We start from the raw sequence: 23,235 nt of genomic DNA on the forward strand, positions 1-23,235 counted from the left end.
CCGGAGGGGAAAACATGATTGACGTTTCAGGACAGAAACCTCAAGGAACACCTTAGCTTTAACAGAATCAAGAGCTTCTAGATGGACATCTGCTTTCTCTCCATCTCTTCTTTCTTTGCTCACGTCCCACTTTTGAAAACATTTTTTTTCTACACATAGACCCACTGCAACCAGCGTCAGTTGCCACACATCACCGTGCTATTTCTTATTCTTTAGCTGAGCCGTGCCTTTGGCGTGATTATTACAATCTCTACACAGAGACCAGGTTCTTGGTCACTTCTTTGCATCTCTCCATTGGTGCTCGATGACAGCGCAGGCTGCAAGCTACAGGTCAACTGTGGGGACCACCCCAGAGATTCGGAAACTCTCCAGTTAGCATCTGAGACTGCCACCGCGGCAGGATGACAGGATTACTTTCCATGTCTCGTTGCCTTGCCTTCACGTCTGTCTCAGGGGGGCTGGTGGCAGAGCTCACAGGCCCCGAGAGCCATCAGTCACTGGGACTCTGCTGCCATCAGAGCAACATCTCCCGGTGGGAATCTGAAAGGACGCAGCCTGGGCCGTGAGTGCAGTTATTCAGCTCCGCGGTGCAGCTGCGCAACGGATCTAAGTATTTGGAAATCAATTTTCTCTCCCAAACTGAAATTGAAAAACCGCACTCCCAACAGTAGTCAATTGCTCAGGGGTGGTCGCCTCAGCCACGGGGACAGAGGGATGGGACTGGGCGGGGAGCATGAGATTTTATACAACCTCCAGGACTGAGGCAACAAGAGCAAATACCGCAGTAAGGCCGAGGCTGAAGCAGTAGAGGTTCCCTCAAATACACCAGAGTTGTCTCTTCCAGAGCAGGAAGAAGTTGCTGCCTGTGAGCCTGATTTTGAGTATGCAAGGAGGTGGGGGTCAGGCGACTGCCAGCCACCTTGGCCACACACAATATGAACTATCATAGTCTTAAGTCACTAAAGAGAATTTTGGTTATGTGTGGAACAAATGGACATTGGAGTCACCAGCACTGAGGTCAAGGGCCAGTAGAGACATAAGGGTGGCCTCATAGGGTCCAAGGGCATCCATATGCTCCCTTATAGGGCTTCTGTTTAGCTGTTCAGAGAGACAAGAATGACCAAAGAGTTGCCCGTGGCTGACAGTGACCCCTGGAAACTCCCTGATGTTCTTCCCCGTAGGCCCAGGGAAGTCTCCCTGAGCACGTGGCTGAGGCAGGGACAGCTCTGCCGGAGACCTTACTAACCCACAGGTCTGAGTCCTCTCCACCTACCCCTAGGCCATAGCTAGCAGACATTTCTCCCATCAGTGGGTAGCCAAAGCTGCCAAGGCTGCGTGAGGGTAGCAAGGATGGCTCCTGAGGGCAAGAAGGAACAGACACTGTTCCTGTCAGGGAATTGATGGTCTAGAATCAGGAGGAAAGAGTTTGTAGATGCCTGGGGCCACCACGCGAAAGCTGCTGCACAGGTAAGGACCTGAGAGTGGCCCTTGAATCTAGGCCAGTAGAATATAGTGGAAATAGTAGTGCCAGCTCAATTCTGAGCCAGCATATCTAGGCCGTGGACACTGCCGTGTCCACAAACTCAGGCTAGCCTGATGGATCTGGCTTAGGGGTAGTTGGGGAGGACTCAGCCCTGTAGGTGAGTAAGACCTTGAGCAGACCTGTCCTTGCCATGGCTGTGTTCTCAGGGAATGTGGGGGCGGGTCCTTCCTGCTTCTCTGGGCCTATGGGGGAGTTTCCTGGGAAACTGTTAGTCCTTGACAATACAGATGCAACAACAGGTGACCCAGACAAAGCCACACTGCACACTTACTCATTTAGTACCTTGAGGCTTAAGGGGTGCTGACCCTGTGGGGTTGACCTGACTACACTTGGTGGTATCAGATCGACAATTGTGATGGCAGACAATGTCTAGCGAGCACCTGCTGTCGTCACAGCCTAATGAGGTGTATATATTTGGCATAAAAGGCCATTGAGACCCAGAGAGCTGAAAGTTGTGCCCAATGACTGAGCAGGATGCACTACAGTTAATGGGGAGGTGGTGGGACCTTGGGGGGAGGGTGTGGAATCTCGGCTTAGGACAGGAACTAAGGTGACAAGGCTCACCTGTGAAGTCTCAGTTTACTTGTCTGGTGTGAAAAGAATTTAAAATGGCCCACTCTACCCAAGAGATTTCAAGGAAGAGTCCATGGCTTAAGGTACATAAAAGCTCTTGAAAAACACAAATATATAGAGAATTTTATACTATTAGACACCCGAGAACATTCTGAAATCTGTGAAAGTAGCTTTGAGCATCTTGAGCCTGGGAACCAAGTAAGAAGCGTGAACAAAGACTAGCAATAAAAATGGCTCTTTTTTTTTTTCCTGGAATAAATCTAAAACTCATTAATAGTCCAGGCATAATTTAGGCTCTGCTTTGAAATCCTTACAACTTCCCCAGATAGCTTTCGAAAAGTTTTACCCCTGTTAATTAAATTATTTGTAGGCCATTTATTAGCCCCAGTGTCAGGCTTAAATTACTGAACCCATTGGGTGGTACGACATAAAAACTGAAATAAATAGAGAAACTGCACAACTTAATCACAAAGGGCCTTATATTCCTATGATAAAACCCGGGAAATGGATGCTCAGCCTCTCAGTAAATGGTGCCTGCATGCACTCTTGCCTGCTGGTGGAAGATAGGAGTCACACAAACACCAGTCACCTCTACAACCATAAATAACATAAGGAACATTATCATGCTGTAAATGGTAACTACTGGTGCCATGATGCCCAGGTCGGCTGTAGCCTTAGCCAATCATACTGTAAAGAGTTTTACAAAAATCTAGGGAAGCACTTGAAGTTTATCAGGCCACCATCTGGCTATACCATTCTTTATTCACATATAAATACATTCATTTGTTTTGGGCATTGAGGCGTGAACCCGAGGCCTAACTTGGTCAGACAGCAACAGATGACTGAGACCACTAGGTCTTCAAGACCACATTGCTCCACTGATTCCGGCTACAGGCTATACCTCAGCCTCAGTTTCCCTACTGAGCACTCCATTTCCTCACAGGGACTACAGTCCTGCCTTCCACATCCCATGGTATGAGACTTTAATCCAGTTTCCCTTGTTATATGGCCAGCCCAAGTCCAGGTGGGAGTTGAGCCCTTACGGGTCAGCTTATGGCACTTTAGTGACAGTTACCTCCAACTTCTCCTGTTAGTTTCTTATAAATAACTGCCTTGGTTTTTCTTCTCCTCGGGCATATATTTATGTATTTTAAAATTGTATGTGTGTGTGTGTGTGTGTGTGTGTGTGTGTGTGTGTGTGTACATGTCTCTGTGTATGCAGAAGTATACACACATGAGTGAATATGTATGGAGGCTAAAGGTTGATGTCGTTGATGTTGGATTTCTCTCTCTCTCTCTCTCTCTCTCTCTCTCTCTCTCTCTCTCTCTCTCTCTCTCTCCCTTTCTCTCTCACCATGATCTCTTGCGGATCCTGGAGCTCATCCATTTGTTAAGACTACCTGGCCAGTGAGCTCCAAAGACCTATTACAAGCTTGCACCACCATGCATAACTTGTTGTGTGAGGTCTGGGGATCGAACCCAGGTCCTCATGCTTGCATGGTAAGCACTTTACCAACTAAGTCATGTCTTCAGCCCTCCAAGGATATAACTTGTTGAAATCCCAGCACACATGTTCTGCCCAAGGAAACTACCACATCAGCAACTCAGAAGAACTGGAGTATTCTGTGGAGCTCAGAACGGCTTCCTAACATAGAGATATGGATGGAGAGACTCGGCCATCAGGGTAACCCAGAAGACGTCCTACCACTTCCTTAATCAGCACTATGTGAGCCTGGAGGGGACTTTGACTCACCTGAGAGGCATCTTGTGGGAAGACTGCATCAAAGGCGAACATCTTCGGAGGAACCTGGCTGCTTCTCTTCGGGAAGGCATTTTGACCTCCACAAGTCAGGGGGTCATACAAGGTGATCTGCTTCTTCCGTGGATCCACCTTCAGGAAAGAGCTGGACTCTGAGGTATCTCGAGCTGACGTGGAACAGATCCGCAGCATGACTTTCACCTGTTAACACCAAGCACAGATTAAAGAGCTGCCTACTTAATGAGGGAGTGGCCTCCCACACTCGGCGGCATGAATATTCACAGCAGTAGTGAACTTTCTCATGACACATTATGGCGAATTGCACAACGCACCAGCAAGCTAACCCTAACAGGGTCACGGGAAGGCTGGCTTATTTATAATTACCAGGTAGACTGTTTTGATATGCCCATTACTTTAATGCAGAGAAGGCGAACTGTGTTCTTTGTCTTCCTATTAATATAAATTAAAAATTAACTGTACCCTGGTGGCCCAATTATATAGATGGAAAGCTAATCTGGACTGTCAGGCTATAGGGGCTGGTGAAGTTCCCTTGAAGCTCAAAGATCAATAAACCATGCACATAAAAGTTAGCTTCATAATTTACTCCCCAGCTCGGCTCATCGGGGCTCTGGGAGACAAAAATCCACAGTTATTAGTGCCATCATTAAAGCTCCATGAAATGGCCTGTTTTTAATGGCCAGTATTTGAAATGCATTCCAAGGGGCAAGTGTGATAAAAGATTGGTTCGCAACATGTTATGTGGGATTCCATTATGTGAGCATGGAGAAGCCTCCTTTTTGGGGATGGAAGTGTGTCTCGGTTGGAATCAGGAGGCAGGACACTCTAACCCACATTCAGAGTCATGGGATACTAGCATCTCTAGTGCTCATGACCAGCCCCACTCCACCCCGTGGCTAAGGACAGTGGCAATCACCGAAACTGACCGCCTGCTTTGTGGGCAGAAATCAAGCTGAGTGAAGGCCAGCACGGATCTGGAGGCTACAGTCCTGGGAGATGGACTTAGATCTGTTGTTTTGGACTCAGCTATTATTTTTTTACAATGTTGTTTTATTCAGTACAGTATGTGATGGTCACTTTCTTTGAGTATTTACTGTGTTTCCAGCACTGTGCTAGGCATGGGGAGGCACATAATGCATAGGGCAGGCCAGACAGCTGCAGAGGCAATTTTAGTAATTTAACATGGCAAATTGTGAATGCCTGAGGATGATTTCTAACTCTTGTCCTCCTTGTCTGACTATCTGTTTGTACTGATGAAACTTCCTTCATGCTTGGGGCAAGGAGTGGTGCTAGTTTTTTTGGGTTTTTGTTTTGTTTTGTTTTGTTTTTTGTTTTTGCAGGTGCTTGTGGGTTCCCATGTGTGTGAGTACAAATGAATGTGGTTGCGCGTTATGTATATGTGCATGGTCAAGGGTTGATGTTGAGTGTCTTCCTTGGTCACTCTCCACCTTATATACTACAAAGGGTATATTATTTGAACCCAGATCTTGACAATTCAGCTGGTGTGGCTAGTCTATTTTCTCCAGGCGCCCCACCCCATCTCTGCCTCCCATCTGCTGGGATGGCAGGTGTCCACCTAAAATTAATCTGGGGGCTGCAGACTCTCATTCTGGTCCTTGTGCTTCCATGGAAAGTTCCTTACTAGTTCAAACCATCTCCCAAGCCCTTGGTTGTACATGTTTGAACAAAACATCTCAAACCTACGGAAACGTTCGGAGAATAAGATGTATCGTGTACAGTGCAGTGAGGCTGTTCTCTGGTCTATCTCAGCCCTGTTTGCTGAAGCCTGTGGACTAAATGTCAATGTACAAAGCTTAACCAGGGATAATTCCAAGGTACCAGGCTCAGCAGATGCCGTGTGTCATACCTTGCCTATGCATCTCCTTATAATCCATACTCCATTGTGGGTCAGAGGTCAGGTGTCATGGTGATAGGGTGTGGTTGGCCTCCCAGGGTTCAAAATATGATTATCCTATGTGAGACCACAGACTACTTCCTACCAGTTGGAGGTGAGGGGCTTTGTTATGCCAGGCCTGTGCCACCATCTATATGATCTCATTTCATTCCCTTGAGGACCCAGGGCATGGTCACACTTGTCCGGATTTTACAGGAGGAAGTGGATGTCACACGCTGTTGTGTTGTTCTAGCCTCACTCTGTTGCTGTAATAAGACGTTCTGTCTGAAAGCAGCTCAGAGGAGGAGAGGATTTCTTTGGCTTACACTCCCTGGTCACAGTTCATCACTGAGGGGAGTCAAGGTCAGGAATCGAAGCAGGAAACTTGGAGGAACACTGCTTGCTGGCTCGCTCTCTGAATCACTTGTTGGCCCGTGCTTGTATAACCCAGGACAACCTGCCTGGGTGGCCTAGGCCATTCTACATAAATTAGTAATAAAACAATCCCTCACAGACATGCCCACAGACTAACCTGACAGGGACACTCAATGGAGACTCTTTATTTGGGTGATTCTAGGCTGAATCACGTTGACAGTTGATACTAACTGGGGCGCACACCTCGGCCCAGGCTGCTGAACCCGTCGACTTATAGGGCTGGGCCAGATTTATCTCTAGGGCCTCATGGTCTCTTCTACTAGCTTCTACCTCCCATGGTAAAGCTTTCTGGAGCCTCACTTTCCCCATCTGTATGATAACGATGCCTGCCTTCCAAAACTGATGTGCAACCTATACGAGCTGCCGCGCGTGTGGCAAGGCGCTGAACGTGGAGCACGGCACACAGAGGACTCAGTTCCTGTTCTCCTCAGTTCTGGCTCCCTTTATCTGCCTTCCTGTGGACCACAATGGACTATTAGTTTCCAATGATGGTGCTGATGATAAAGATCCAGAACGCCTGTCTTGGATTCTGGGTACCATGTCACACAAAGAGGACCCAGGATAGATACTATAGGTAGAGCTAGTTAGTAAGCACAAGACATGGCCAGGATCCTAGCAGGACAGCACTTTTGAGTCCCGTAGCCACTGTGTACTGAAAAATAGCTACCGGGTCACACCCTCGTCCCCCATCACTTTCTATCGCCTGATTTTAACTCTACTCACGTATAGATTTGTCCCAGTTACACGGCGTTATCCACACAGCTACTTCTGATGGGTGACCAGACCCCCCCCCCGGCTTTCTGTGAGTGCCTCCCGCCCCCAACCCAGCTATGAACCACACAAGTCAGGGGGTGCTGCGACTCCAGGCAGAACTGATGGAGCCTCATGGCCCACTGCTTTTCTATTTTGCAATTTTGCATGCCATTTCTAGGTAACTGGAGGTGCTGAATGAAAATGCGAGCCAGGCTAGGCAGAAGCCCACACGGAGAAGAAGGCAGGCAGGCCCTGGATCAGCCAGCCATTTGAAGGAGAAACATATGCCTGCATCTTAATGAAGCACACGGTCCCTTTTCTGCAGACGAACTGAAGACCCTGCCTTATGTCCTGCTAAGGAGATACACAGTTCTTTTTAAAAAAAATCATTGAACTCAGAGTTAGGGAAAATGCCACACTTCATTCTTTTCTCTGCAATTCATTTAAATAAATGCAGGATTTTTCCCCTTCTAGGAAGGAAATTGGGTTTTTCTGCTTCGTGTCCTTTTTGTCATTATTCCTTTAGTCCCGCCACTCCACTTCCTGCTAATCCTCTGTAATTAAAGAGCTTAAGAGACACCACTTATGATCAAGAAAGTCCCTCGGACTTCTTGCCAGGAGCCCTTGCTTTTGTTACAAACACTGTTAGATTCTTGGCAACATCTTCTTCGACCCTGCCCTCTACTCTGTTCCTCCTGGAGAGCAGGGCCTGCCTTACACAGTTACAGCCTAGCTCAGGTCTCGGGGTCAAGGCCACAGTCACTTCCAAAAGCAGACCTGGCACAATGACATCTAGAGAACTAAAGGGACAGTCTGAGTGTTGGAAAGGAGGGGCATACACCCAGAGAGGGGAGGCAGGACCAAAGTCCCCTCTGGTTGGGAGCCACTCTGCCTCATTTGTCTAATTACTCAGTGGTTGGTGCGAGACAGCTGTTGCTCAGGGCAGCCACTGTCTTTATGTCTTGCTCATTAATCTTTTCAACACTTGCAGGTGGATGGCATCCTGAGGCCGGAAAGAAAGGGGTTGTGAGACGCTCATTGAGAGGGGCCTAGCGTCACTCAAGCTGCACACACCCTCTATCAATGCGAAGGCGGTAGCCGGCTGCCACCCGTCTTATTGAAGGCTAATGAGAAGTGGGCTCTGCAGTCACTTGCCACCACTGTTACACGTGGTTGTGGTCAGGAGACACTGTTGTTGGTCCCTAGTCAGCATGGCACAGACCTAGTGAGACTCTGTTGTCTGTCTGTCTCCCCCAGAAGCTGTAGACCTGGAGGCCTGGGTTCAGCCATCACTCTCGGAGGGCTTTGGCCAAGCAGTGAGCCCCTCACCAACCGGAAAGGCTACACAAGATGATAAGGGGCAAAGAAGTTCCTTAAGTGAGCATTCACAGTGAAAGCTCTCCATGGACAAGTGGAAGATGAGGGACTGCTCGGCCACTTGGCTGTAATCAATGCTGGGTAAAAAGATGTTTTCCCTACCCAGGGTCACAGGTATATAGTATCAGATCAAACCACTGTGTTCTTCCAATCCTTTACATCTCTGGACTCTAATTCCCTTAACATAGACTTGTAAGAATCAGCTCAGTAGAAACTGGTCAAGGTGTGGATGCAGCAAGCGACCCTAACTGCTGTGCTGCAGGCTTTTGGTTTAAGGGCTAAGGCTGTGTAGTGGCCTTTGTCTAAGGCTATGTAGTGAGACTCTGTTCCCCCCAAAAAAGGTAGGTTGTTCAAAGGCCACCACAGGAATAATGGTGGGCAAAAGAGGAAAGATTGCCAGAGGAGAATCTAAAAGCAAATGGGGTGGGGTTGCTGGGTATCTCAGTGGTCAAATGCTTGCCTAACATAAGCAAGGCCCAGAACGCACATTCACACATTTGCATGCACACGAGTACACACACACACACACACACACACACACACACACACACACACACACATGTGCACACATCCACACGCTAAGAGGTCATCAATTTAGATAACACAACAAACCACAAAGCTTGGCAGTAGCTAATTCCAAGCACAGATCCAGTTTTGTCCACATTAGGGCAAGTGGCAGGGATGGGACGCCAGGAATCCTAGAGGAGGCAGGTGTCAGGAATACGATTACGCTGTCCTCAGCCTCATATGTGGGTTGAAGGCTGAGCTGAGGGGGCTAACCCCTGTCTCGGAGGTGGGGGGCGGGAGTAAAAAGCAGGGCCATGCTGTCCTGGGGATAGATCAGGCGGCCTTTCCTGGCTCCCTCTTATTTTAGGTAAGATCCAGCTGTGAAAAAGGAAAACTTAGAGGGCCACAGAAGAGCCCATTGCTTCTAAGGAACACTGTTCCCTCCTCACGGGCATGGGTTTTGATGGGCACAGAGCAAATCTGGAGTGGGACTGGGTTCTCACCCCAGGCATCACTACCAGTGCATGGTGCGTGGGCCTGGGCATTCATCCTTATCCTCAGTGCTCCCTCCCTTGACAGACAGACAGACAGTCAGATATGGAGAGCAAAGACATAAAGACTGCTTATGAAGTGGTACACAGAACAAAATAGTGCAGTCAGCTCCCCATGCCTGGGGTGTCCACCTGCATTCAATTAACCAGACTGGGAAGACCCAGAGGAAAAATCACATGTGCATTAAACATCTAGACTTCTTTCCTTGTCATCAATTCCCAAATGCTACAGTAGCACATCTACATAGTAACCGTCTACACAGCAGGTACATGATGCCATATATATATTGTAACTGATGAAGACATAGCTTTAAATGTTCAAGAGGGTTGGGAAGGTTATTTGGAAACATTGTACCATTTCATATATGGGACTGGAACATCCATGCACTGTAGGATATGCAGGGGTCCCCAGGCTCAGTTACCCAGAGATACTAAGGGATGGCTGTATTATCTTCAGGAAAGAAGGAAGGTACAAATTTGGGAAGTGGGGGAGCAGTAGAGTCCTTTCCCTCAGATCTACTGCTATAAAATAGACTGTGTACATCAAATTAACACCAGATGAGGATGGGGCAAAAGTTCAGTGGATAAGAACATTTGCTGTGCAACTACGAGGACCAGAGTTCAAATCCCCAGCCCCATGTTAAAAAGTCAGGCATGATGGTGTGTGCCCCTGTCACTTCAGCGTTAGCATCCGGGTGGGGAAGAGGGGAATGACAAATCTGGAGAAGTCCAGTGCTCACTGCCTGGGCAGCCTCACCTGAGTCAACTTCTGGCCTCTGTGTGCTGTGCACACCCCCTCCACCACATGAAAATATTAGAAAGCAAAATTAAGCACACACATACAAAGAGTTTCAAGAAAAATAATTTTTCTCCTACCTCCCATCAAAACTAACCTTTTATAAAGGTGAGTAATCCATATGAGGTTTGATCTGAGCGCCTAAGGGCTAACTGAGATTTGTTTTATATTTATCCCTTCCTTCTCTGTCTGGATCAGGCAGTGGGATGGGTGTGCTCACACTATCTGGTCACAGTGCCTTGGCCACATTCTAGATGATATTGGGAAGATGGGAGACCTAAAGAGTGTATACCTCTCAGAACACACAGAATCTACTGGATTAGGATAATAGCAGCCTTCCACAGCCGTCCCTGCTATGACATTCTGACAAGCACGTGGTAAAAGACATTGATCAAGTGCCCGTTTCTAAAAACTCATTGCAAGGGATTAAGGATGCAATTTCCCAGCCATTATTTAAAGAGCCCCTTTCTCTTTAAATATCATAATGTAAGATTATATTGTTAGCCTGACATAGGGTACTGCACTTCACCAATATGAAGGGTTTTTTTTTCCCACCTGTCTCCTTAGCTTTATAGATGACTGGAAATAACATTAAAGTAAATTAAAATCAAGTTTCACACAAGATGATAGTTATATATTTCCGCGATAAAATTTCTAAAAGTGATATAAATTTGTTCTTTTGTTTTTGTTCTCAATCTCTCTGTGTCTCTCTCCCTTTGTCTATTTCTGTTTCTCTCTCTGTCTCTGTCTCTCTGTCTCTCTGTGTCTCTCTGTCTCTCTGTGTCTGTCTGTCTGTCTCTGTCTTTCTCTCTGTGTCTGTCTGTTTGTCTGTCTGTCTGTCTGTCTGTCTGTCTCTCTCTCTCTCTCTCTCTCTCTCTCTCTCTCTCTCTCTCTCTCTCTCTCTGTGTGTGTGTGTGTGTGTGTGTGTGTGTGTGTATGTGTGTGAAGTTAGGTGTTTTTCTCAGTCACTTTCTGCCTTACTCTCTTGAGAGAAGGTCTCTCACGTAGGCCAGAGCTGTGACTGTTTTTCAGCTGAACTGGCAACCTAGGTTGCAGGCACATGTGGCTATGTCCAGCTTTTTACAGATGTTGTGGGTCTAAACTCAGGTCCCTGTGTTTTTGTAGCCAGCACTTGCTCCAGCCCTGAAATGGCTTTTCCTGGAGGCGGATCTCTATGACTTCATGAGACTGAAGGTTCAACCATTACAGGATTGCAGAGCCACACCCACAGGGACTTGGAAGACTGGAAGCACAGTTCAGTTGCGTGTTAGGGGACCGGTTGGATTGAGTGCCTTTGCATAAAAATGCAACGCCATCCTTCAAGAAGTGTCCCTAGAGTGTGGGGCTTTGTCCACTTGGAGAGAGTCAGATTTGTGTGACGCGTTTGGAGATTGGGGGCTGAGATGCACTCTGGCTTCCTGGGGAACAGTCTGGTCTGTGTTGACAAGAGCAGTTCAGTACCAGCATCCTTGCTGCGACTTCTCCACAAGTTTTACAGACCTTGCAGTTTAGTGGATGCTCCTATCGGCTTTCCACAGGATTTCCTCACAGCAGCTCTGCCAAGAAATTACCATTGCTGTTGTAATTACCATGCTCTCTAGCTCCACACTGGGATTCCTGGGCCAGGTACTCCAGCAGCGTGCCCAAAGCCAACTGCCTAGCTGTTACCTTGACCTGCTTCTCTTCCAGGATGCATGCCGAGCTGATGAAGCACCCTTGGGGACATGGGAAGGAGCGGGCCAGTTCCTTCACTAAGGACTTAGCTTTTCAGAGGCACCATTAGGTGAGTTCATGGGCTATGTGGCGCCAGACAGCAAGTAATAAACAGCCACGCCATCAGAGGGGAGATTTACATTATTAAAGGCCAGGCTGGGGAAGGTGACAAGTGGGGGGGGGGGGAGGCACAATAAAGCTAAGTGTGAGGGAGCATGTGAGAGACCAGAAAATGGAGCCTGCTAATGAGATGTACTCAATAAAGAAGTGCTTCGGGGAGTGTAGGGGGCCTAGAAGATTCCATAAAGCTCTTCATCAGGAGGCATCTGTTGCCAGGCAAGCCTAGCCAGGGACTACGAAACATGGGGGGAGGAGAAAAAGCCCTTCCCTGTGAAGCACTGCTAATGGCTGGCAGCTTTGGGAGCAGAGTCCCTCACACCAATTAGTAGACTTGGGAGAGAGCAGCCAAGCAGCTGGGGAGGGGACAGACACATCTCAGGGCCCAGTCTGTCAGAAAGAACTGGAACTCTGACAGTAGCCTATTTAGAAGTCACTCCAAGCCTTAGCTCATTCTGAGCTCTGGGTGAGCTGGTGTCAAGTCGCTCTAACCAGACGACCTAAGACAGACATCTTCCGGCCTGACGGAGGTGGACCGCGGGAAGTCTTCCCAGGAAGATTCGCTCCAATGTCAAGGTCATCCACCATCAGTTTCCTCCCTGGGATTTGCGGGATGCTCGGCTAGCTGCCTGGGGCACAGGCTGTGGATGGAGAAGGGCTCCTGGCTTTGGGATCTAGGTCGTTTGCTGATGTGTGTCCGTGGACAGGGGATTTAACCTCTTTGGTGTCTGGTGTATGTGCTGGTCACAATAAGAAAGCGGGGTTCTGCAATCATTATGGAGACAATGGCTACAGGGTACACACTTGATAGCACTAGCCATTACTGCCTCACAGCCGTCACTGTGGTAACTGAGCCTGCTGAAGAGATCACGAGCTTCAAAGTCAGACACATTCATGCTGTTGGTAGCCACGTGACCACCAATATGTTTAATAGCCTCCTCATCTCTAAATGGAGACAATTTAGTTAATGGCTGAACATTTTTCAGGCATAATGCCCCAAACAGCCAAGTTTTCTATATAAAATAAAAAGTCTTCCCGAACCTATGCAAGGATGCCTTAAAACTGGACTTTTCGAAAATAACCAGGCTTCTGCCTCTTGACAAGAAAAGCCCGAAATGCTCTGTGCAAAGTGGGAGAACAACCCAGGAACACAGAATGGGAGGAGGCCGGAGGAGCAAAGGCTTCTGTGCAAAAGCCCTGCTTTTGGCCAGCCAATCAGCAGGTGGCCCCTTCCCTGCTCTGGACTGTATAAATTCTCAGTTGCCCATGGGTTGCGAGGCAGTTCTTGCATTCCTGTTGTGATGACCACACACCACAACTGTAAAAACCAGGTTCCATAGCATTGGCTTCTGCGTACTTTGAACTGTGAGTCCTTGCTGCATATCACCTTTCTAAGGATTAGCATGGGTATTAGTCAAGCAATCGTGCACAACGCTGGGCACAAAGTCCTCAACACGTAGCGTCTGTCACAGGGAACTGCATCCATGATGGGGTGGAAGAGCCTCGGGAACCTTCTCAGTGATCATCATGTCTGCCTTCCTCAGCTTATCCAGGAGTCCACCAGGCCACTCTTTTCCAAAGGTCACTCTTTTTTTTTCTTTTGCATACAGAATTTCAGTGAAAACTAAAGAGTTCCAATGACACAATGTTTGGCTCAATCTAAAAACTTAAGTGTCTTGTTGTTCTCAAAGGTGGCTTATCTTTTTTTCATACTGTTGTCGATTTTTTTGTTTAAAAACATTTGTTTTTATTACTTTTGAGACTTTCATGTGTGAATACTGTATTTATATAATTTCTGCCCCATTTTCTCCCTTCCAACTCTCCCCATGCTCCCCTCAACTTCATGACCTCTAATATTATTTAATGCACATCAGCACACACACACACACACACACACACACACACACACACACACGTATATGTAATACAGCCTGCTGCATTCCTGTAGTGTTGGTCACATGCATATGGGTTTAGGGCTGACCACCTGGGATTGGATGACCTATTGGAGGCTCAATCCCTGGAGATGACTGAATCTCCCTAAGTAGTAATTTATCACCTTTAGCTCTTTATAGGGATCCTTGTGAGCCTTCCCTCATCCACCCTGCTGTGATCATTGCATAGTTTTTGTTTAAGAGACTTTGCTCTTAGGATTTCATGAGCTCCCTAGATTTCTATAGGAATTACGGTAAGTCCAGGCCTTCCAGTTCCCACCCTTCTCTGTCCCTTCCTAGCTGATGACGACTGAAGATTTTCTGAACATTAAGTAGAAAAGAGACCATTGCCAGAAATAAGAAATATCTAGTGATGCAAGTTTATAATCTCAGCTACTTGGAAGGCTGAGGCAGAAGGATTGTATATTCAAGGTCTAATTGGGTCAGAGTGAGTTCAAGGCCTTTTCCCACAACTTAGTAAGAACCTATTTCAAAATTAAGAAGAAGAGTGGGGCTTAGGATGTGGTTCAGTTGTACAGTACTTATCTAAATGTGAAAGACCCTGGGTTTAATCCCTAGCAATGCAACACATGCGTGCACATGTGTGCACACGTGTGTACACACACACACACACACACACACACACACACACACACACACATCCATCCCTTACCACATGTATTCAAAACAGCACTGAGAGAGATTTTTTTTTGAGAGAGACAACAATGGTCACTTCTTAAAGTTAGAGTTCTTTCAGATGTACTCAGTTTGAGTTTTGGACATTTACTATCCATAAAAGGCCCATTTCCCACTAATGTTAATGCTACCAAAGAGCTCAGTGGCAGATCTGTTACTGCACAAGACTTAAGAAGGCTGTGTCTGCTGAAGCAGCCTTGGTTGCCACCGGAGAGCTGCTCTTTGGCTTGGAAAACAAAAGGCAGGACAAGGGGGAAAGCTGTGTTTCCTTCTGGAACGCGCCATAATAAACGGAAAGTGTCAGCTCCCCTCAGGACACTTGCTTTGCTGCCTCTGGTACCTCACTACTGGGTTCTTCCTGGCCCCAAGAATCTCAGTATCCCACTGCACCTGGCCTTTGACCTAGACAAACAAATAATAACTTATTTATATAAAATAAAAATATCTACATCAACAATCATGTAATTATTAGGTGTGACTCTTCCCTGCAGGTCTGACTTCAGTCCATTTGCCTTATGAGACCATCTTTGGAGAACGGTATCTCCAGGCTGTATTGCACGGGCAGCTCCCAGGACAGTCTTGTTCCTGCTAGTAGCATGAATGAATAATAGCTGCATGTGACCTTGGTGTAAGGGGACCGGTGGGAGGGGGACATTAGTCTGGCTTTGTGAGGCTGCCTAGGGACAAAGGGCAGGTTAGACCAAAACCCACTCAGTTCACCATTCAAGCCTTTCCAGCCTTGTAGCAAGAGAATAAGCATTTGTCTCAGAGCCTGCTGGGAAGCTGGGGTCCAGTAGGGCTCTGGAGGCTTCCGTAGAAAGGCCCGGGGCATGTGTAGTCACAGACGCTCTGTCTCTGGAGCCTGAACCTCTCTCAGCTAGAGAAGAAGAAAAGAACCAGGCAAACGTCCCAGAAGAGAAGACATCAGGGGGAGCCTTGAGGTCAAGAGAGTGGAGCCTGGATTCTGGATGAATTTAATTCCCATCAAAGCCTGATGTACGTTCAATAGATCACTGAACAAACGACATCCTCATGTCCGTAAGGAGAGACGAGGAGGAGAGCAAAGGGCAGGGGCAAAGACAGTACAGCATGTCTTGGTCCCAGATCCCTATTCCTTGTCAGGTTTTGGAGTTTCGACAATAAGGAAGAGTAAGAAAATCCAGTAAAAAAGAAAAAAAAAAAAAAAAAAAAAAAAAAAAAAGAAAGAAAGAAAGAAAAGAAAAGAAAAAGAAAGTCCAGTAACCAGCCACGGTTACCCCAGGTCTTCCCTCCCCCACCCCCAGTGCTCAAGGGAGAGCCTCACATTCGTAAGTGCACACATCCCATCTGCTAACTCATGACTGTGCACACAGCTCTACTCAGCCCCGATGCCAGGGCTGTTAGGGAGAGAAACATGATAAAAGGAGGTGGGGGTGGGGAGAGGGGTGTACTGCTGTCTCTGCTTAAGGGTTTCTCTACTTTGTAGGTTTCATCTTGGAACTCAAACAACTCCCATGCTCAGCTCAGCTCCGGCAAGCCTCGTGCTCACTGCTGCCATCTCGTTGGGAAGGACACGCCGATAAGAAGAGCTGCGTGAACCCCCAGCTGGAAGAAAGGAACTTGTGCCAATATGACTCTCCTGTCACTCCCGACACCCCCTCACCCCAGGACCAGCTTCTGATGCCTGCGATTTCCTTGTGGCCCTCTGCCTTGGCAGGCAGGATCTTGCTGGCAGCCAGGAGACGAGTTCGAAGCTCATGGGCAGGCTCTAATATGGAAAATTATTAGCAGGATGTGTGCTTTCTGTCTTTAACCATGTGCATGGAAGGTCAGCTAGAGGCTAGGGAGGGACGTTATGTAGCAACCATGCCGTTTGCTGGAGAGCAGGAGAGGCCTGCTCCCTGTGTGTTTGCTAAGAACCAACGATGCTAACAGCAGCAGCACGGAATTAAATTACAAGCCACTTCCCACAGTGGCAAACCTCCTCACCTAAAAGGCTGAGATGAGCTTTCGCTCTGCAACCGAGGGGATTTGGAAGCCTTAGGTGAACGGTAGCTGATCAGTAAATCTATCTGCTAAATTTGAGAGTTCCAGAGCCTTCCTAGCACACACGGAGTGAAGGAAATGCCAGAAGCAACTGTCCCCTGAAGGGTTAGATGGCCTCCAGCCACACTGACCATACTATGAGTGCTACCTTCACCTCCTTGGCAGGTTCTTTTGCACAACTCGGAATCAGCTTCCTCAAGGACCAGGATGCAGATGCTGACAGAGGTTTTATTCTGGCACCATGGAAATAGTCCTTGCTGCCAGAGAGACAGCCGAGCAATGTGACCTGGAGGAGAGGGTGGGTCCTTCCTCTGTGTGAGCGCACACACCTCCAGGTAGCATGGTTTCTCCTTCTGTAAAGCAATGCTACCAGGGCCATGGGCTTCCTTACAGTTTGGGCAGTAGGGCGGGTAAGAGTGAAAGCATGCAACTTGTACATTTAAAGCACGGGATCTGAGTGTGAGTACTGACTGACGAGTGAGTGCGTGCAAGGCTGGGGAGCTGGCACAAGGTTGAGAAGATAAGACCCATGGAAAGGCATGTCTGGGTGCTAGCAGCAGCCATGGGACACAGTAAGGGGAACAATAAAGCAGTCATCAGGCAGACAAACACTTGTTAAATGCTGATGAGTAACCAACGCACTCTCCTTTACCTAGGAGAGCCAAGTATGACAAGAGCTTTAGAGTCAAGAAAGGAACCTCAGACAGATCTGCTTAAAAACACACAAGAAGAGAGAGCCTGTCATAAAGGACCATGCACAATCCCACAGGATGCAGGTGGGTCTATCCTGGCTATATTGATGGTAGCTAGCAGGCTGACAGAACCATCTTTGTCTCCACTGGAGGAGGCAGTAGTACTGGCTCCTCCATCCAGGGGGCACCAACAGGAGGCTTCTTCCTTTGGTCTCTGAGCCACTGGATTTGCATCCCAAAAGGATGCAACTTTTGGAAAGTAAAGGCCCCAGGACCTGAATTCTCTGCAGAGGCATTTTTTGCTTATGTAAGCACAGGTTTCAGGAAACTGGTTTCATCAGGCACAGGGAGACTGAAGTTCTTTTACTCTATGACAACTAGGGCCTCTCCTCTGAGTTGAAAGACAGATTTCTGGGTCCCCTCTCACAGTTTCTGATTCAGGCAGTCTTGGGTGGAGCCTGACAACAGACATTTCCAGCCTCTTTCCACCTACATGTGGATTGTATGGCCGTAGAGACATATTTGGAGAGTCACTGCCCGAAAGGCAGGCCAGCCTCATCCTGAAGAACTCAAAAGAGGCAGCTCCACTGTCAATCAAAACCAAAAATGTCTGTGAGTGTTACATCTTAGGAAACGACAATCTTATCAATGTGTAAGATCCAGATGTTCAAGGAAAGAACTTTTCTACACAGGGATCTGGTGGCTTCGCGGTAGGTCACCCACCTAGCACCCGCTTGGACCTGGGCTCCCCCAGCACTGCAGAACAACAGAGCTGTAGTGACTTCTTACCACTCTCAGCTTTGCTTGAGGGAAACTGGGTTCAGTGTCGGCATTTGAAAGGATGACCAAGTGCAGGAGCGGTTCAGTCAAAAGTGGTACAACTCCTCCATTACACTCACTTTCACCTTCATCATCATCGTCATCATCATCATCATCATCATCATCACTGCTGTTATTGTCATTATTGAAGCATAAACTTCCCACAATAGAATCCAAAACAATTTTTTCTACAGAGTCTTGACTTTTTCTTTTTCCTTAAATAATCACTTATTTTAATTCTTACTAAAACAATGCACATAGGAAATCAATATTAAAAGAAACTAACAACTATTTGAGACCATTCTTCTTCTTGGCATTGAAAGGGTGTGTGTGTGTGTGTGTGTGTGTGTGTGTGTGTGTGTGTGTGTGGACACAAATTTGACTGTGTTCATGTGTGTATATATGCATGAAAGTATGAGGGTATGAGTGTGTGTTTTTATGGCGTACATATAACAAAATGTACACAAATATGTAGTGAGTGAGTGGTGTGTGTGTGTATGTGTGTGTGTGTATGTGTGTGTGTGTGTGTGTAAGAGTATGCTTCGGATAATGCTTAATGATTTTATTTGACAATTTTTAGAATGATATGGATACACAGTTGAGTAGGACAGTGTGATGACTAATCTTGGTTGTCAACCAGTCAGCATCTGAAATTAACTAAAGCACAAGCCACTGGGCCATTCCTGCAAGACTGCTTCTTAATCAGATCATTTGGAGGAGGAGGAACCACCCTAAATATGGACATCACTGTCTGGCAGCACTCCCATAAAGGACATGGAAGAAAGTGACTGCTTTTTCCCTGCTTGCTCTCGTGTCTGTCACCGCAGAAGCTCCCCCTCCCCCAATATTAGAACCTACTTCTTCGGGCTTTCAACAGTAGACTGAAGACCAGCACCCTCAAGGGCCTCTGGGCCTCCAATGCCAGAGTGGGACTGCAGAGCGGAAACTACTAGAGTCTGAGCTTTTCCCATGGGAGATAACTATAGCGAGACTACATGGGCTGAATCCTGTAAGGCAACCTAAAAAATCCCTCTTCAATATAGATTTATCTCTCTATCTATCTATCTATGTAGATATAGATAGTCATTTTATCAGATCGTTTCCTTTAGAGAAACCTGACTAATATTGGATGCTCAATATTTATTTCATATGGAAAATAGATTTTAAAAGCAGGGGACTTAGGGTAATTTCACTCAGTCATAATTCCTCAAGATTGACATTTGAATTTGATAGAACCTGTCACTAAAAACATATGCCTGTCTGGATGGTGCAGAGCAGACACAATATTATGCACTGTTGGGTACATAAACACTGGCAACCTGCCAATGTGTCAACACAGAAAATAACGAGGATGTAACCCAGATTCATCCTGAGGCCCAATCAGGTACCAAGCATCTTATTATGATACTACCCATCTATGACATAGTCCAGACAACGCAGAACCCTTGGGCAGCACGGAAAGGTCTGCTGGTGACCTCCACCCAGAAAAAAAAAACCAATTGAATAAACTCTCATTCATAATAAGAAGCCTTCATCTATAAACATGGAGTCACATAGGCTATAATGACTTTCCCTCAGAAGGTCAAGTTTAGAATGGAGGTGTGCGGGTGGAACCAGCCGGTGACAGGTGGCTTGTGTTGGAAAGGCTTTCAGTGGGATGAGCCCTGTGGCTGGCATTCATATTTGATGACTGTGTGGCAGTGTGGCTATAAGTGAAACACACATTTCCAAATTAACAAGGCCGATTTGGGAGTGTACCGGAGCCTGCCGCTTACACATCTTGGCGGCCTAATGTCACTGACGGTACCTTTCACACAGCTGGCACTCGGTTCTGTAGGTCCAGGATGTTTTTAAGTTGGGAGTTAGGAAGCAGGCTTGGAAGTAGTCAGAAACGGATCTTTACTGGGAAGGTTCTGGAGATTAAAGGAGATCTGAAGGAGGGGTGCTCTGTCAAGACAGAGACCTCAGATCCCAGCTTGGCAGTGTTGTATAAGCGTCCCACTCAGACTCTCTCCTTTATAGATCTCTAGAGGTGGGTGGTGGGTGACATGGGAAGGTGAGGGAGGCTTCACTGGGTGAATGTGGGATGAAAGAGGGGCCTGAAATTACAGAAGAGATGAAGGTAAGTGTGTCCTGTGTGTGTGCCTGGGTCAGGAGTGCCGGGCTCTTTCAGCTCACACATTTGGTCCAGACTTGGCATGGAACCACTGCTGGCTTATCTCTGCTTTGCCCGCAGCTGCCCTTTCATGGAAGAGAGCTTAAAAAGACCGAAGAGCAGAATCGCTCCCCTAAAAGTTTAAGGAAGATGATTGAACAAACAGGATTGAAGGCTGGCTGCCGCTCTGTGATCCCTGCCTTTGCCCGTCTGCCACACTGCCTACTTGCAAAAAGGAAGCAATACAGCAGCATAAATCCTCTCTACCAAGCCAGCCAATTGCATATAAATTGTACACAAAACAGACTTTACCATGAATATATTTACGGCTGCCTTGGCAAGTTTTATGGAACTCTCTAGAGTCATTTTCCCCCACAAGCTCCTGTAGCTTAGCTCGCTAAAGCATACTTGAACACTTTAAAAAAAAGAAAGAAAGAAAGAAAGAAAGAAACCTAAGCTCTGATTAAGTATAAAGGACCTTTAATTTTAGATTAATGCTCTGATAGGGTGTAAAGCAACTCAATATTGTGTAAATTTGTATTTGGGGGATTTTCCTAAAATCATAAATTATCGACTTGATGGATTGTAACGAGTCCTCTGAAACTGTTCTCTTATTCAGATCTTTACAGTGCAGTTTATGGACAGGCTGACAAATACAACGGCCCTCTTGGTGGACACACCATAAATTCATGACTTGTATAGCTCTCTGTAAACAGACCTGCTGATCACCCAGCCAACTCAGGCAGGCTGGCACCAGGTGACATGAAACTTCACATCTCTCTTCCTTTGCGTATCTGGTAGATGTGACTTCCAAAGGTCATGAAGATCCTTGTTGGAGTCTGGGTAGAACCTGCACATAACCGTGCCCACTGGCATCCACGTTACTCCACCAACGAAAAGGAGTTGGTGCTGTGGGCAATTTTCAGACGATGTACCGGGGTCCAAAGAAGTAAAACAAGGTCTTCAAATCCAACACTCAGACATGCAGAAGACACCACTGCTTTTATGCCTTCTACTCTAAAGGTCCCTGAAACTGTGGACTCTCTAACAGGAAATGAAGGCTTGGAAGATGGAAACCCCAGTTGGCCATCTTGCAAAGAGAAGGCCCCCAGCCCCCAATACCAGTCACAGCAGGAGCAGGAGAGCAGCCATCTTCCCACAGAATGACTGCATTCTTTCAACAAACCTTTATTATGTATTTGTTGTCTACTCTCTACCAGAAAATCCCTCTCCTCCTTGTCTCCTCTCTCCTTCCCCTCCTTCTCTCTCTCCTCCCTTTCTTCCCCCTCCTCTTCCTTTTCCTCCTGTTTCTCTTTTTCTCCTCCTTCAGACAGGGTCTAGGTATGCACCCCAGGATGGCCTAAAATTCACGATCCTCCTGCCTCATCCCACTGGGTGCAGATATAGCATCGTAACAAGGACCCTTAAACACAGCACTTTATTTTTATTTTATGTGCACTGGTGTTTTGCCAGCATCTATGTCTGTGTAAGGTTGTCGGATCCCCTGGACCTGGAGTTATAGACAGTTGGGAGCAACCTGTGGGTGCTGGGAATTGAGCCAGGGTTCTTTGGGAGACCAGCCAGTGTTCCTAACCCCTGAGTCATCTCTCTACCCACCACCCCCACCCCGCACCGTAAAAAAACAGCACATTAAAGAACTATAATTTCTTTAGAAGTCCCATGGTGGCGTGAGCTCCAGTACCAGAAGAGCAGCCATCTCCCAGGAAGAGACTGCTCACCTCACGGTTCTGGTAATTCATCTTACAGTAAATCTGCACACAACTCCTCCCTGGCCTTTGATTCTTCTTTTCTATAAATTGTTACTATAGAAAAGGCTAGGATGAGTAGAGAGCCTGGTGAACCTTCTTCAAGCAGATCTTCAGGTAGGTCTCCTGGGCACTTCAGACACATGCCTGAAGAAACAATGTTCTAAATGTCACTCAAGAGACCTGTGCCTCTAATACCATCACCTCTGAGAGTTCGAGGCCAGCCTGGCCTACATAGTGAGTTCCATGCCAGCCAGGGCTGTGCAGTGAGTCCAAAACCCGAAAGGTCAACACTCAGGAGCATATAGTTTAGTTTCTCTGCTCATGTGGAATCCGTATTTAATAACCCAGCTGGCAAGTGGGCCAGAGTAATTACTGTGTCACTGCGTCCCACACAGCCGGAGCTGTCAGACATGGGCTGCTGAGAGAGATGGTGTGCACTGAAGAAAATGGATGAAAGAAATGAACCCAGGGTTTTCCTCCTCCCGGGCCTGTGTCACTCTAATGGCAGGACAAACTTCATGTTGTCGGTGGCAAAAGAGATTATCTGAAGTAGCCTTGAGCGACTTTGCCCATTATTACAGCACGGCAGGATGAGGAAGGGGGTCAGGGTGGAAATGATGACCGGGGTTTCTCTCCAAAGACAGAGTGTGGCAGGGCTGTGACAAGGAGATCTCAGGGAGTGAGGAGGTCTGTGCTGAGAGACCGGCTCGCTCTGTGGTGGCCAGCGTCCTCTATGCGCTGCAGATTCATTCTCTATTCTTTTCCATCCTCCTCGATGCCTAGGGAGGCGGGGACTCTGGGCTCTGTGACTGCAGGTTTCCACCCTGTCCATACTTTGGTAAATATTCCCTTTACTCATTTTTGGCGTGACACCCCTTTCCTGTCCTGATCCTGGGCGCTCTGCTTTCTGCTCCCATGGGTCATGGGTAGCTATCTTGGCCGTTTTTCTGAGATTCCATTTGCAGGCAGTGGCTGCCCTTGAGCAGAGGGAGGAGAGAGAAGACTGTGGTTTAGGCTGTGGGCAAGTGGCAGAACGTGGCTGATGGAGTGCAGGGTGCTCAGCCATTAGGCAGAGCCCTTTCCCACTGTTAGCAGCGGTGCTCTGAGGATTG

At 47.3% G+C, this 23,235-nt stretch overlaps 1 protein-coding gene across 2 annotated transcripts in view; it reads right to left on the reverse strand.

Moving 5' to 3' along the window:
• KIF26B (kinesin family member 26B) overlaps positions 1-23,235 on the reverse strand; it is a 415,238-nt gene that overhangs the window by 70,255 nt on the left and 321,748 nt on the right. For both annotated transcript variants that reach the window (XM_084791649.1, XM_084791650.1), the window contains one exon: positions 3,870-4,076. In XM_084791649.1, the coding sequence (XP_084647775.1) occupies positions 3,870-4,076 (207 nt within the window). The remainder of the gene's footprint in view (positions 1-3,869; positions 4,077-23,235) is intronic.

The sequence above is a fragment of the Acomys minous genome (assembly GCF_964271855.1).
Source record: "Acomys minous genome assembly, chromosome: 1".
Taxonomy (NCBI): Eukaryota; Metazoa; Chordata; class Mammalia; order Rodentia; family Muridae; genus Acomys; species Acomys minous.